Here is a 14,304-nt window from a genome sequence, read left to right on the forward strand (position 1 = left end):
TATCTCATTGTGGCTTTGATCTGCATTTCTCTGATGGTTAATGATGTTGAACATCTTTTCATGTGCTTTCTGGCCACTTGTATATATTATTTGGAGAGATGTCTTTTCAAGTCTTTTGCCCATTTTTAAATTAGGTTGTTAATTTTTTTGTTGTTAGGTTGAAGCATTTCTTTATATATACTGGATATTAATCTTTTAAACGGGTATGTGGTTTCCAAATACTTTTCTCCCGTTGTGGAGATTGTCTTTTTACTTTCATGATAAAGTCCTTTGAGGAAGAAAAGCTTTTGATTTGATGAGGTCCCATTTCATCTTTTTTTCTTTTGTTGCTTGTACTTTGAGTGTAAAGTCTAAGAAACCATTGCCTAACACAAGGCCCTGAAGATGCTTCCATATGTTCTCTTCTAGAGGTTTGAAAGTTCTAGCTCTTATATTTAGGTCTTTCATCCATTTTGAGTTGATTTTTGTATATGGTGTGAGGTAGGGGTCCTCCTTTTTTTGCAAATGGAGATCCAGTTTTCCCAGAATCATTTGTTGAAGAGACTATTCTTTCTCAATTGAGTGATCTTTGCCACCTTGTCAAAAATCAGCTGACCATAAATGGGAGCATTGATTTCTTAGCTTTCAATTCTATTCCATTTGTATATGTCTGTCCTTGTGCCAGTACCATGCTGTTTTGATTAATGTAGCTTTGTAATGAGTTTTATAATCAGGAAGTGTGAGTCCTCCAACTTCATTCTTTCTCAAGTTGGCTTTAGCTATTTGGGGTCCCTTACCCTTACAAATAAATTTAAGATTGGCTTTTCCATTTCTGCAAAGAAGGTTGTTGGAATTTTGATTGGGATTGCATTGCACTGAATCGCTAAATTGCTTTGGGTAGTATTGACATCCTAGCAATATTTAGTCTCCCAATCCATGAACACTGCATGCCCTTCCTTTTTAGGTCTACTTTGATTTCATTTAACCAAGTTTTGTGGTTTTCTGTGTACAAGTCCTTTACATCCTTGTTTAGATTTATTCCTAGATATTTGATTCTTTTAGTTGCTATTGTTAGTGGAATTTTTTTCTTTATTTCTTCTTCCAATATTTCATTGCTGGTGTACAGAAACACTGCTGATTTTGGGGTATTGCTCTTGTACCCCACCACTTTACTGAATTAATTTATTAGCTCTAGGACCTTTGTTGTGGAAATTTTTTGGTATTTTCTGTACCCAGGATGATATCATCTGCAAATAAGGAAAGTTTTACTTCTTCCTTTCCAAGTTGCATGCGTTTTATTTCTTATTCTTGCCTAACTGCTCTGGCAAGAACTTCCAGTACAACGTTGAATAACAGTGGTGACAGTAGGCATCCTTGTCCTGTTCCTGATCTTCAAGGGAAAGCTTTCAGTCTTTCACCACTAAGTTGGATGTTAACTGTGGGCTTTTCCTATATGCCCTTTATCATGTTGAGGAAGTTTCCTTCTATTCCTAGTGTTCTATGTGTTTTTAGCAGAAAAAGGTGCTGTATTTTGTCAGATGCCTTTTCTGCATCAATTGAGATGATCATGCATTTTTTTTCTTCATTCTGTTAATGTAGTGTATTACATTAATTTATTCCCTTATGTTGAAACAACATTGCATATCAGGGATAAATCCCACTTGATCATGGTTTATAATTCTTTTAATAGGCTGTTGAATTCAGTTTGCTAGTATTTTGTTGAGGATTTTGCATCTATACTCATTAGAGATATTGGTCTGTAGTTTTCTTGTGATATCTTTATCTGGCTTTGGTATGAGGGTGATGTTGGCCTCATAGTGAGTGAGTTAGGGAGTGTTCTCTCCTCTTCAATTTTTTTGGAAGAGTTTGAGCAGAATTGGAGTTAAGTTTTCTTGGAATGTTTGATAGAATTCCCCTGTGGAGCCATCTTGTCCAAGGTTTTTCTTTATTGGGAGGTTTTTGATTACTGATTCAATTTCTTTGCTAGTAATTCATTTGTTGAGATCTTCTATTTCTTCTGGAGTCAATGTAGGTAGTTTGTGTGTGTTTCTAAGAATTTGTCCATTTCATCTAGGTTATCTAATTTATTTTTATAGAGTTGTTCATAGTATCTAAATATAGTCCTTTTTTATTTCAGTGAAATCAGTAGTAATGTCCCCTTTTTCATTTCTGATTTTAGTTATTTGTATCTTTTCTCTTTTTTTTCTTTGTCAGTCTAGCTAAAGGTTTGTCAATTTTGTTGGTCTTTTCAAAGAAACAATTTTGGTTTTGTTGATTCTCTCTGTTGTTTTTGGTTTTCTATTTCTATTACCTTTACTCTAATTTTTATTATTTCCTTCCTTCTGCTTTCTTTGGGTTTAGTTTGCTCTTCCTTTTGTGGTTCTTCCAGTTTTGAGGTTAGGTCTTGGATTTGAATTCTTTCTTCTTTTTTAATGTAAGCATTTAGAGCCATAATTTCCCTGTCAGCACTTCCTTTGCTGCATCTCATAAGTTTTGGTATGTTGTATTTTCATTTTTATTGACATCAAGATATTTCTTAATTTCACTTCTGATTTCCTATTTAACCCATTGTTTATTTCAAGTATGTTGTTTAATATCCACATATTTATGAATTTGCCCCTTTTTCCTCTGTTATTGATTTCTAGCTTCATTCTGTTGTGGTTGGAGAATATCATTGTATGATTTCAGTATTTTTGAATTTATTGAGACTTGTTTGTGAAACAACATATGGTTTATCCTGAAGAATGATCCATGTGCACTCAAGAAGAATATGTGTTCTTGCTCTTTGGGTGCAGTGTTCTATATATATGTCTGTTATGTCTAGTTGTTTCAGTGTATCATTTAAATCCTGTACTTCCTTGTTGATGTTCTGACTAGATTTTCTATCCACTATTGAGAGTGATGTGTTAAAGTCTCCTACTATTAATGTAGACCCATTAATTTCTCTCTTCAAATATGTCACTATTTGCTTCATATGTTTTGGAGCTTTGCTGTTAAGATGCATGTATATTTATAATTGTTACATCTTCCTGTTGAATTGTCCCCTTTATCTGTATGTAATGACCATCTTTGTCTCTCATGACTGTGTTTGACTTAAAATCTGTTTTATCTGATATTATTATGGCCACCACAACTGTCTTTTGGTTATTACTTGCATGGTATATTTTTTTCCCATCCTTTCACCCTCAGTCTACTTGTATCTTTGACTTTAAGGTAAGTCTCTTGCAGAGGGCATATAGTAGGATCATGCTTTTTTTAATCCATTCTGCCAATCTCTGCCTTTTGACTGGAAACGTTAATCAATTTCTATTGAAAGTCACCACTGATGAGACAAGTCTTTCTTCTGTCATTTTGCTATTTATCCTCTATAAGTCTTACACATTTTCTGTCCCTCATTTCTGTTAAAGCCTTCTTTTATATTTATTTGCTTTTTTGTATTGTACCATATTGAGTGCCTTCTCATTTCTGAATGTATTTTTCATCTGTTTTCCTGGTGGTTACCTTAGGGTTAAATTTAACATCTTAAATATATAACAACTACATTTGGTTTTAAGAGTACTGACTTTGTTCTGAATTGATTCTGAATCTATTTCTTGCTAATCATGTGCTCTTTGACAATTTATTTAACTCCTCTGAACCAGGAGTTGCAAAATATGGCTTTCAGACCAAATCCAGTCCACTGCCTGTTTTTTATGGCTCATGAGCTAAAAAAGCAAAAGAAGAACAATATCTCATGACATGAAAATTATAAGAAATTTTCATATAATTATATCATATATCATAGTATCCTTAAAGAAAGTTTTAATGGGCACAGCCACACTCATATATTGTTTATGGTGGCTTTCATGCTACAAAGCAGGGTTGAGAGTTGAGTAGTTACAACAGTGGCCAAATGACTTGCAAAGCTTAAAATACTTACTCTCTGGCCATTTACAGAAAAAGTTTGCCAACTCCTGCTCTAGACCTCAGTTTCCTTTTCTATGCAGTGGGAAAACAGTACCTACCTCAAAGGGGTTTGAGATCATGTGTGTAAATGGCTCAGCACAGTGCCAACACATAATAAGCTGTCACTTAATGATAGCTGTTAGTGTTTTATTATCATGTTTTTAGTTTTGATTTTCCAGTAATTTATATAGTGAAAGCGGCTTAAAATCCTCCTCCTGAAAATAATTATTTCTGTTACGCCTGATGTTCAAAGACCTTTCCAATCTCCACTCAAACTCCTTTTCTAGTTAAATTTCTCTTACCCTCCTTTACTGCTCTCATTTACCTCTCACTCTAGTCCGACTGAACATCCTATGACCGTCTTACCCCTTCTCTATTTTACCCCCCCCTTCACCTCCCATGTTCATATGCTTAAGTCTGATCATCTTCCAGAACCTGCCACAAAATCACTCCTTTCACACGTTCTTTTATTATCTCTGTATATGCTATGCCATGTATTCCCCTCTACAATAAAAACAAACACAAAGGAAATTGGAAGTAAACTTTCCCTCTACCACCTCCTTGAGCAAATTGTCTTTACACATTGGGGCACACACCACTCTCTTGGTTGCATTTGAATTATTTATATGCTTCTACTCTGCGCTCTTTAAGGGCTGTATCATTGTTATCGATCTGTGTAGTCTGTGGGGCACCAGAAACAGTGTTCAAACATAGCAGAACTTAGTACATGTTATTTTGAATTTTGTTTTCTTTTCTTTTTAAAGTGTGGATTTTTGGCTTCTTTTCAGACAGAATTCCTTGACATAAGCCAGCTATCTTTCATCCATGATTTGGGACCAAAGGGCATGTAAGTTCCAGTGTTGAATCTTTAAAAAGAAGTGTGAAAAGTTGATAAGCATTAACATTTGGTTTATCAGCATGCATGGTGATGGAAATCCCCTGCTTTACTGCTAGCTTAATTTCTCCCACAGAGTTAGAGCAACAAACGATATATGTTTATACAAAACAGAATGCTCTTACTACAATGAACAATGGTAGCAACTGCTCCACTTCTTTCTCATTTGTTTTCAGCCCAGATTTCCTCTAAGCCAACAGTTGTTGAATACATGTAATGAGAATGATGTGTGGGAGAATACATTAAAAACCAAATACATAAGATCTCTTCTAATGACTTAAAAAAGTTAATTGTTTATCATTCATTTTGATGACTATTTAAAAATAATATTATGTAAAATGTATGTTATATAACAAGATTGAAATTTACTTTGACTATTTTCTTATACAGCATTAGAGCTTGATGTTATAAACAGCTTAACTGTTAAATTTTAGTTCTTTAAGAGCACTCTTAGTAGTTTTGTTTTTTTTTAATTCTCTAGTTTAGCCACTATTTTTGCTCTTTCTTTTCACATCTTTCAAAATCAAGGTATTACTCCTTTCAAATCTAGCAGCTTGGCCCTACTTCTGTTGGCATGGCTTTGTCAGTAGAGCTCTACGTGAAGAGATGCAGAATTGCCCTGGAATCTATCAATGAGCACTTCCAACAGTCTGAACAGCAGCTGAATGACTAGAGATCACCCAGCATTTAGAGACAGGAGCCAGGATGCTAAGATCCTGCAGGGTGCACAACAAATTTTGCTTCTCCAAATGCCAACAGGGCTACATGTAACCAGGGTGCTTTTAAAGATTAGCTGCTATTAGTGAGCTGTTAGTGGGTGAAAGAGGAAAGAGTGGGGAGGAAAGTCATGTGAGAATGAGGCAGTTTAGTCCCAAGTTACTAGTCCCAAGTTGCTAGGCTGCATCAAGTTAGTATGAGTTGGAAATTTGAAGACAATGGGTTAATTTGATGTCTCTTTCAGAGAAGGTATGATAATGAAAAGATCTGGGGGACACAGGATACCAGGCTTGAATTGCTGTGGTCAGGGAAGAGCCTGCTATCGATGGTCAAAAAGGTAGGTCTTGTGACTTTTTTCTGTCTGTTTTAATAAACTGGATATTTTACGTACTAGTTTTAAATTCTAAATCAATTCTAAATCCTTTCAAAGCCATGGGAGGGCAAATTTTTAATTCTATTTTAAGTTCTGAATTTCAAGACTCATTTGAATGTTCTATCCCAAACTGGACTTGTAGGCAGAGTGTGGACATTACATTTTATGCACTGGGTACATAAAAACCCAGTGAACCATAGGACTCAAAAATTACCAAACAAGGAAGATAGACAAATAACCACAAGCACATAAAAGATGCTCAAAATTATTAGCTGTTAGGGAAGTGCAAATCAAAACCATAATGTGATTGTACTTCCCATTCTCTAGGATGACTAGGTCCAAAAGACAAACAATATCAACTTTCTGCAAGGATGTGGAGAAGTTAGAACTCTCAGACATGGCTGGTGGGAAAGCAAAATGATATGGATGCTTTGGAAAATAATCTGGCAGTTCCTCAAAAAGTTAAACATAGACTTATCATACGATCCAACAGTTCCACTCCTAAGTATATATCCAAGAAAATTCCATACGTATGTCCACACCAAAATTTGTACATGATTGTTCATGATAGCTTTATTCAAAATAGCCAAAAAGCAGAAACAACCTAAAAGTCTATCAACTGATAAATGGATAAACAAAATGTGCTATATCTGTACAATGGAATATTATTTGGCTATAAAAAGGAACTGAAGTACTGATACATGCTATAACAAGGATAGACCTTGAAAACCTTAGGCTAAGTGAAAGAAGCCAGATGCAATATTTCATTTATATGAAATGTCCAGAATAGGCAAATCTGTAGAAACAGTAGATTAGTGGTTGCCAGGTGCTGCAGGAAAAGAAGAATAAGGAATGACTGCTAATGGTATGGTTTTCTTTGTGGGTGGGGAGGGAGGCATGGGTAGATAGATGATTAAAATATATATGTGTGTGTGTGTGTGTGCATGTGTATTCTCCCCACCTTGAAATTAATATATGTGAGCTCATGTATATATGGAATTATGTGTGCATTATAAATACATAAATTTAAAATGGGGATGTGTCTTTAACACATTTGTCTAAAACATGTTACCAGCCAAAATGCCATTAAGTTGGGCTCTTATTTTCTGACCTTTGAAAGGATAGAATACTTACAAGGAAAATATCAGAGATTAAACTAAACATAATGAAAATTTCTGTAACAAAAAATAATTTTACGAAAATGAAAAGGCAAATAATATACTAGAAAACTATTTGCTTTCAGTATTCAAAATTAACTTCTGTAACTTGCATAAAAGACCCTAGGAACCCAGAGACTCCCACTTGACATATCTCTCCCTACCATCAAATTGTCAAAAACCTTGGGGGAATACTCAGAACAAACACCAAGCAGGGAGAGAAATGGAGTAGAACCCAGCCTACTCCTGCCACTGCTTCTTGCCTCCACACCAAGCCTCTCTTGGAAACTGGTCCTCCCAGAACCACTGGGGTCTTTCTGCAGATATCTCTGACTGCTCCTCCCCAGTCATCAACTTTGCCTCAAGTACCTGTTGCACGCCAACCACTACAAGCACCTTTGATTCTTTGACTGAGGCTTTGCTCTGGGCTGCCGGAGTTCTCCTGCCTGTGAGCAGAGCAGGCTAGAAGCGTTAACTGCCTCCATGAGCATCCCTCAGCAAGAACCAAAAAGGGTACAGCCCCCTCAGCTCTTGGTTGGAATAATTCTAAGGCATTTTCCACACTGTCTCCCAGTCAGATGGCAGCCCTGTTGCCCATGGTAAACTACGTGAAAACACATCCTTTATGGCTCTGTCCTTTGCTTTTCCTTCCAGTCCTTCCATACTTGTGCTTCCTGGGATCACCTCCTGTTGCGGATTGAATCATGTCCCCCATGAAAATACAGTTCAATTCCTAACCTCCAGTCCTGTGGGTGTGAACCCATCTGTAGATAGGACCTTTGAAGATATTATGATTAGCTGAGGTGTGGATTCATTTGTGAATAGGATCTTTGAAGATCCCACTTAGATGAGGCCAAATTGAACCAGGGTGGACTTTAATCCAAATGACCAGAGTCCTTTAAGCAAAGGAAAGTCAGATGCAGTCAGTCAGTGGAAGCCAGAAGTCAGCTGAAATCAGAGGAGTAGACACAAGGAGAAAGAGGTCACCACGGGACAGAGGATTGTTAGCACACTACAGACTCTGGGAGAAAGCATGGCCTGTTGAAACCTTGATTTTGGACTTCTAACCTCCAAAGCCGTGAGACAATACATTCCTGTTGTTTAAGTCAACCAATTTTGTGTTATTTGTCATAGCAGCCCTGGCCAACTAAGATACCTCTCTAACGAGCTCTTTTATAAACTACTTTCATTTGTATCTTTGTCTCAAAGTTTACTTCTGGGGCAACTCAACCTAAGACATCTACTCAAGGAGTGGATGCCTTGATCCAGATCATTCAGTCATGTACTGAGTGCCTAATAAATACCAGGCTGTGTTCTAGCCATAAACAGCAGTGAACAAGACAAAGTCCCTGCCATTGTGGAACTCTATTAGAGGGGAAATACAGGCAATAACTAAGTCTATGAACAATGTAAATAGTATAAATTTAGGGAGTGTGCTGGTTTGTATATATTATGTCCCCCAGAAAAAGACATATTCTTTAATGCAATCTTATAGGGGCAGACGTATTGGTGTGGATTACATTGGAACCTGTTGGGTCAGTGTTTCTGTATAGATGTGACCTACCCAAGTATAGGTGATAGCTGTGATTGGATAATTTCCATGGAGATGTGGCCCCACCTATTCAGCATGGGCCTGATTAGTTTATTAGAACACTATATAAGCTCAGACATAAGGAGCTCACTGCTGTAGCTAAGACAGACATTTTGAAGATGGCCGTTGAAAGCTGATGCAGACATTTTGGAGAACGCCATTTTGAAATGCAACCTGGGAGCAAGCAGATGCCAGCCACAGGCCTTCCAGCTAACAGAGGTTTTCTGGATGTCATTGGCCTTCCTTCAGTGAAGGTACTTCATTGTCGATGCATTACCTTGGACATTTTATGGCCTTAAAGACTGTAACTGTGTAACCAAATAAACCCCCTTTTATAAAAACCAATCCATTTCTGGTTTTGCATTCCGGCAGCATTAGGAAACTAGAACAGGGAGTGATAAGAGCTTTGAAGGAAAGGAATGGTAATAGGATAGTGAAGGACTTGAGGATTGGAGAGGGTTTCTTTTGCTCAGGAAGTCAAGGAAAATCCTATGAGGAGCTGATGTTTGAGATATGCCCTCTATGAGAAGGGGGGAACCAGAAGATGTGTGGGAAGGCTTTAGTTATGTATAAGGAATATCTCCCTGCCACCTTTTTTTTTTAATACTTTGGATTAAATTTGCTTCAACCAGGACAGTCTAAAAAGTTATAATCCTTCCTGGAATGAACTGTGTCATCATTTTAAATTGTGTAAATCTTCCTGTGAGGATTAAAGCTTTGGTTCTGTATTAATAAGCATTATCTGAGTTATATTTAAGGGATTTGAAATATCAGTAACAAATGAAGTTGATAAAGTATAGCTTACAAAATTAGTTTAGCAAGTTTCCCACATAGAAGGCTATCAGTGTAGATATGGGAGTTACTTTTTAAAGTGACATTTGTTTATTACTCTCTTTCCTTTTTCTTGTACCTGGAAGAAGTATTTTCTATTATTTTCTCATTTATTCTATATTGACATATTGAGGAAAGGCAAATAGGACAATTACACTGTCATCAAGTCTCATAATGGCCTTGCCTCAGAAATGAATTGGAGAAAAGAAAAAAGAGACAACACAGCAAACATTTCTTCCCACTATTTACCATGTCTCCTCAAACAGCACATTTATGGAACAAATCCGTATACCTGGTAGTAGGCAGTATACTAAGTTTCTTGTCTCAGATAATGTCTTAAAAAGGAAGTTGTGTATAGATGCTAAGAAATAAATTTAGAATTTATTTTACTGAACTATGAGCAATACCAAAAATTAGATTTTTAGACAGTGGCAATGTCTGACTGTTTTCATTTAGCCTTTGGGACCCATTCTTACTTTAGGCAGGATGGTTTGTTTGCCTGGACACTTGCTCTGGGCTGCCAGAGCGTTATTTCAGGCATCAAGCAGATCATGGTGGATGTTGACAGACACATTCCCTGCTCTCATGGATCAGACAATAAACAAGCAGACAGATAATTTCAGATAGTGATATGTGCTGTGAAGAAGCTAAAGTGGGGTCAGGATGGAGTAGAAAAGGGGGTAGGGCTGAGGGATAGCTTTTCTAGATCAAGTAGCCAGGGAAGGCCTCTCTGAGAAGGGATGTTTAAGCAGAGGCTGAATTGACAAGAAGGGAACTTCTGTGGGAGGATCTGGAAGAAACGTTTTCTAGGCAACAAATTTAGAGGTGCAAAGAAGAACGAGCTTGGCAAGTCTGGGGAGCAGGCAGACTGGTGTGAAGAAGGAAAGCAGTAGGAGATGAGACGAAGAAGGTGAGGCCGCTCAGCCTGGCCCAAGGCTCTGGCAAATGCAGGGATTGGTGTTTTAATCCAAGTGGCAGCCAGTGGAGGTTTTTAGCAATGCAAAGATTTAATGATTGCTCTAGAGAATGGGCATGAGGAGAAGCAGGAAAACCAGGTAGGAAGTGACTGCAGCCAACTGGTGAGAATGGATGGGGCCTGGCCTAGTGATGTAGCAGCATGTAGGATGTGTTTAGAGGGAGAAAGGCCAATATGTCTCTCTTAAGTATTAGACCTGGTGTAGGAGAGAAAGACTGGAATTATGATGCCTTCTAAGTTGGAGCAGGTGAAGCTGCATGAACAGTTGTGCCCTTTATTCAGATGGAAAGACAAGGTGAGGGGTGGACTGGGTAGAAATCAAGTGTTCTGTTTTGATCATGGAAAGAGAACTGCATCTATCTATCTCTATATCTATCTGTCTATCTATCTATCAATCTAATCTAGCTAATCAACTACAGTTCAACTGTTTTTATTTGACCAGAAACTAAAGCAGAATAATCTCTGAGTTTTATAGTCCCTGTAATTTATGTCCCAATCTGTTTCCTTTTATTTGTTCATTCACTACTAAGTGAGTACTTTCTGTTGGTGCACTGGGCTGAACTATGGGGGCAAAGCTGTACCCCAAAGCAGGAGCTTGCCCACGGGGAGTTCAGAGAGGTATGATTAAGATGATTTGCCTTGTGGTCAGATGGACCAGGCTTTGTGTTTGACTTCTGAAACCTGCTAACTCTATGACTGGGTCTTGCTTAATCTTGTTAAAACTCATTTTGCTTTTTTTTGTAAATGGGGGGAAATAATAATAATAATATGCTATTCATAAGGCTGTTATAGGCATTGAATAAAATAGTGTATGTGAAGAACTTAGCACTGTGCCTAGTGCAGAGTTAGCACTTGATAAATGATAGCTATTTCATTTGGGATTTAATGCCTACATAAAAACATAAATGCCATTTTGTTTCAACAAACCATTTAGAAAGAATGATGTAGAAAAGGTGGTGATGTAATGAAATCAGGGTTTTGATGCCGCTGCAAGTAGTAGTGTAGGCAGGAGGCATCCTGTTAAAATGGAACATCATTTTACCTGGTTTAGATCAAAAGTAGTCACAATAGCTCATTTGTTGTTACTAGGTACCAATAAGCAATTTACATGAATCATTTTAATCTTCACAAAAACTTATGAGCTAGGCATTTCTGTTATCCTCATTTTATAGATTTGGACTTCAGGCTCAGCTGCTCAAGGACACACAATCAGACAAGTAGCCAGGCTGGAATTTGAGCCCAGGGAGCTGTGGGCCCCTTAACCATGGTGTAGCCCGAGCTGACTCCCAGAAGGCTGGATGAAGGATTCCTTTCTTGATACACGTTCACCTGTTACAGAAAAAAAATCTATTGGCAAAAGAGAGAAAGGGAAGAAATCCGAATAGCATAATTAACGGAGAGTTTTCAATAGAAGCCAGGAGGCTATTTACCATGATATCGTTAGACTGTTAAAAAGAACAACTCATCATTGTCAAAACTGAAACCATTATCTTTTGCATTCAGTTTTCAAAATCCAGCTGTTGATGCTAACCAACTCCATACTTCCAGGCTGCCACAACTGGGGATGGGGGGCGGGGAGAACCATTGACACAGGAGATGACGTGACAGGCACCTCCAGGAGTTGAGCAGGGCCGCCCATGGCCCTGTGATACATCCAGCCATCTTGTTCCAGTTGCTGAGCAGGGCTGTGTATAGCTTACAGGGTGCCTCTGTGCGAATTGGAGGAAAGTGCCCTATTACTGCAGGGTGATGCAGCCTGCAAGAGTCCTCCTTCAGCAGGGTATCCTTGTGCAAGGACCTGGTGGCCTATTCCTTAGGGCATGTTTTGCAGCTCTGGCCCTGTGCTCTCAGGACCATTTCAGAGATTTGTTTTCTAAAACTGTGCTGGTTTGAATCTGTTGTGCACCCCAGAAAGACCGTGTTCTTTTAATCCATTCTTGTAGGGGCAGACCTATTGTGGGTGGGACCTTCTGGTTAGGCTATTTGAATCGAGTTGTGACCCAGCCCATTCAAGGTGGGTCTTAATCCTTTACTGGAGTCCTTTGTGAAGAGGATAAAAGACAGTGTCTGAGATACTGAGAGCTTAGAGAAAAATGCTCAGAGACATTTGGAGACAGCCATTGAAACCAGAACCAGGAGGGAAGGATCAGCAAACGTTGCTATGTACCTTCCCATGTGACAGAGGAACCCCAGATGCCAGCAGCTTTTCCTCAGAGAAGATATCTTCCTCTTGATGCCTTAATTTGGACATTTTCAGACTTACAACTGTAAATTTGTAGCCTAATAAAACCCCATTGAAAAAGCCAACCCATTTTTGGTATATTCCTTCTGACAGCTTTCGCAAACCAAAACAAACACGAACGGTGGAAGCTGGTTACCCCATTGTCATTCCACACCCTTGTCTCTGGTGTGGAGCTCTGGTCCCGAGCTGACTCTGGTGCCACTCAGGTACCCTCGATTTCCAGGCAAGCAAAGTCATAAGTCTCAGCTGTTTGACTTTCTTTTCAGACTGTCAGCCCTGCCAGCTGCAGTTTTCAAAGCCTGAGGCTACTTTCCCAGTCAGCAATAAAGCATACCAGCGCTTGGGCCCTTGCCACACTGTCTGCTTTCTAGCTTGCATCAAAATCCAAACGGGGAGAAGGAACTGCAGCTAAAGAGGGAATTTTATCAGATATGTGATCCATCCACTTTCTTTTTTTTTTTAACTTCAACCGAGTTTTATCAACAGGCAGTTACATGTCTAGAGGCATAAATTCAGCCCCATCAGAATCATCGAGTTACCCTTTGAAACCATGACCTTGGTGTTTAGATTGAGGATTGTTATAAGAATTCTTTAAAAATGTATGATTTATGCATTTACTGAAAATTGCTATTGAGAATACTATCCATTATATTGTTCAGTTGCCTTATGTTAGGTCCCAAATGAGAAATTGCCTTTGGAATTAAGCCCCAGCAAAAAAGAAAAGAAGAAAAAAAAGAAAAAACCCTTTATTTCTTTAATTTAGGAAGCTCAGCCCTGCATTGGTTTACCATCACTGTGATTATATAGCCTTTGTGGTGAGGTATTTGCTTTTTTGTGACCTTGGTGTTTTCCCTTTATTAACAATATCACTTGTATATCCTTTATGTACTTATCCTAAACCCACCTCTACCCCCACCTTTTATTGGGAAGGAGGCAGGCTCTTATTTAAAAAAAAAAAACCAAATAAATGAAATGAAACTATGTGGGAAACCATGGAGATTTGTTTATATTAAATCCCAAATTATAAAGCCACTAAAATATAATGTGGTTAGCATTCACTAACAATGTATCATAGATTTCTTTTATTAGTGAGTTCCCACAGTTCATTTACAATATTGCTTAGTTTATGTTCGTGTGTTCTGATCTTACCTATTCTATAATGTGGAATCACCTAAAGTGCTTTATTTCAATATGCGCTATTATGCCCATTGTTACTTTATTTGGTTATCTACTGCTTCATTTGATCACTGTACAATTGCAGTAGATATGAATATATTGTGTCATATGCAGTATGATAAGTTACATTTGGTATTCATTGTAAATCAGTCCCATTTCTTCTCTTCTGCTCTTCCTGTTGTCAATGCCATGCCTGTTGTCTCCATCCTCACTACTCCAATCGTTGTCCTAACAATGGCATCACTGTGAGCTTGTTAGAGATGCAGAATCTCAGGCCCTGCCCCAGACCTGGTGAATCAGAATCTGCCTTTTAACCGGATCCTCAGGTGATGCCGGTGCACTTTAAAGCGTGAGAAGAGCTGTTCCATGTTATCTCAGCCGCTTGCTAACCTGCCACACTACATCCCTGTTACTCCTTCCTA

General features: G+C 38.2%; 1 protein-coding gene across 10 annotated transcripts in view; it reads left to right on the top strand.

The window, feature by feature from the left end:
- PLD1 (phospholipase D1) overlaps nucleotides 1-14,304 on the top strand; it is a 234,676-nt gene that overhangs the window by 111,940 nt on the left and 108,432 nt on the right. For 8 of the 10 annotated variants that reach the window (XM_037840656.1, XM_037840674.1, XM_037840664.1 and 5 more), the window contains 2 exons: nucleotides 4,689-4,771; nucleotides 5,781-5,873. In XM_037840656.1, the coding sequence (XP_037696584.1) occupies nucleotides 4,689-4,771; nucleotides 5,781-5,873 (176 nt within the window). The remainder of the gene's footprint in view (nucleotides 1-4,688; nucleotides 4,772-5,780; nucleotides 5,874-14,304) is intronic. The other 2 variants (XM_037840642.1, XM_037840696.1) reach the window with 1 other exon arrangement.

Source organism: Choloepus didactylus, chromosome 1 (assembly GCF_015220235.1).
Source record: "Choloepus didactylus isolate mChoDid1 chromosome 1, mChoDid1.pri, whole genome shotgun sequence".
Lineage (NCBI taxonomy): Eukaryota > Metazoa > Chordata > Mammalia > Pilosa > Megalonychidae > Choloepus > Choloepus didactylus.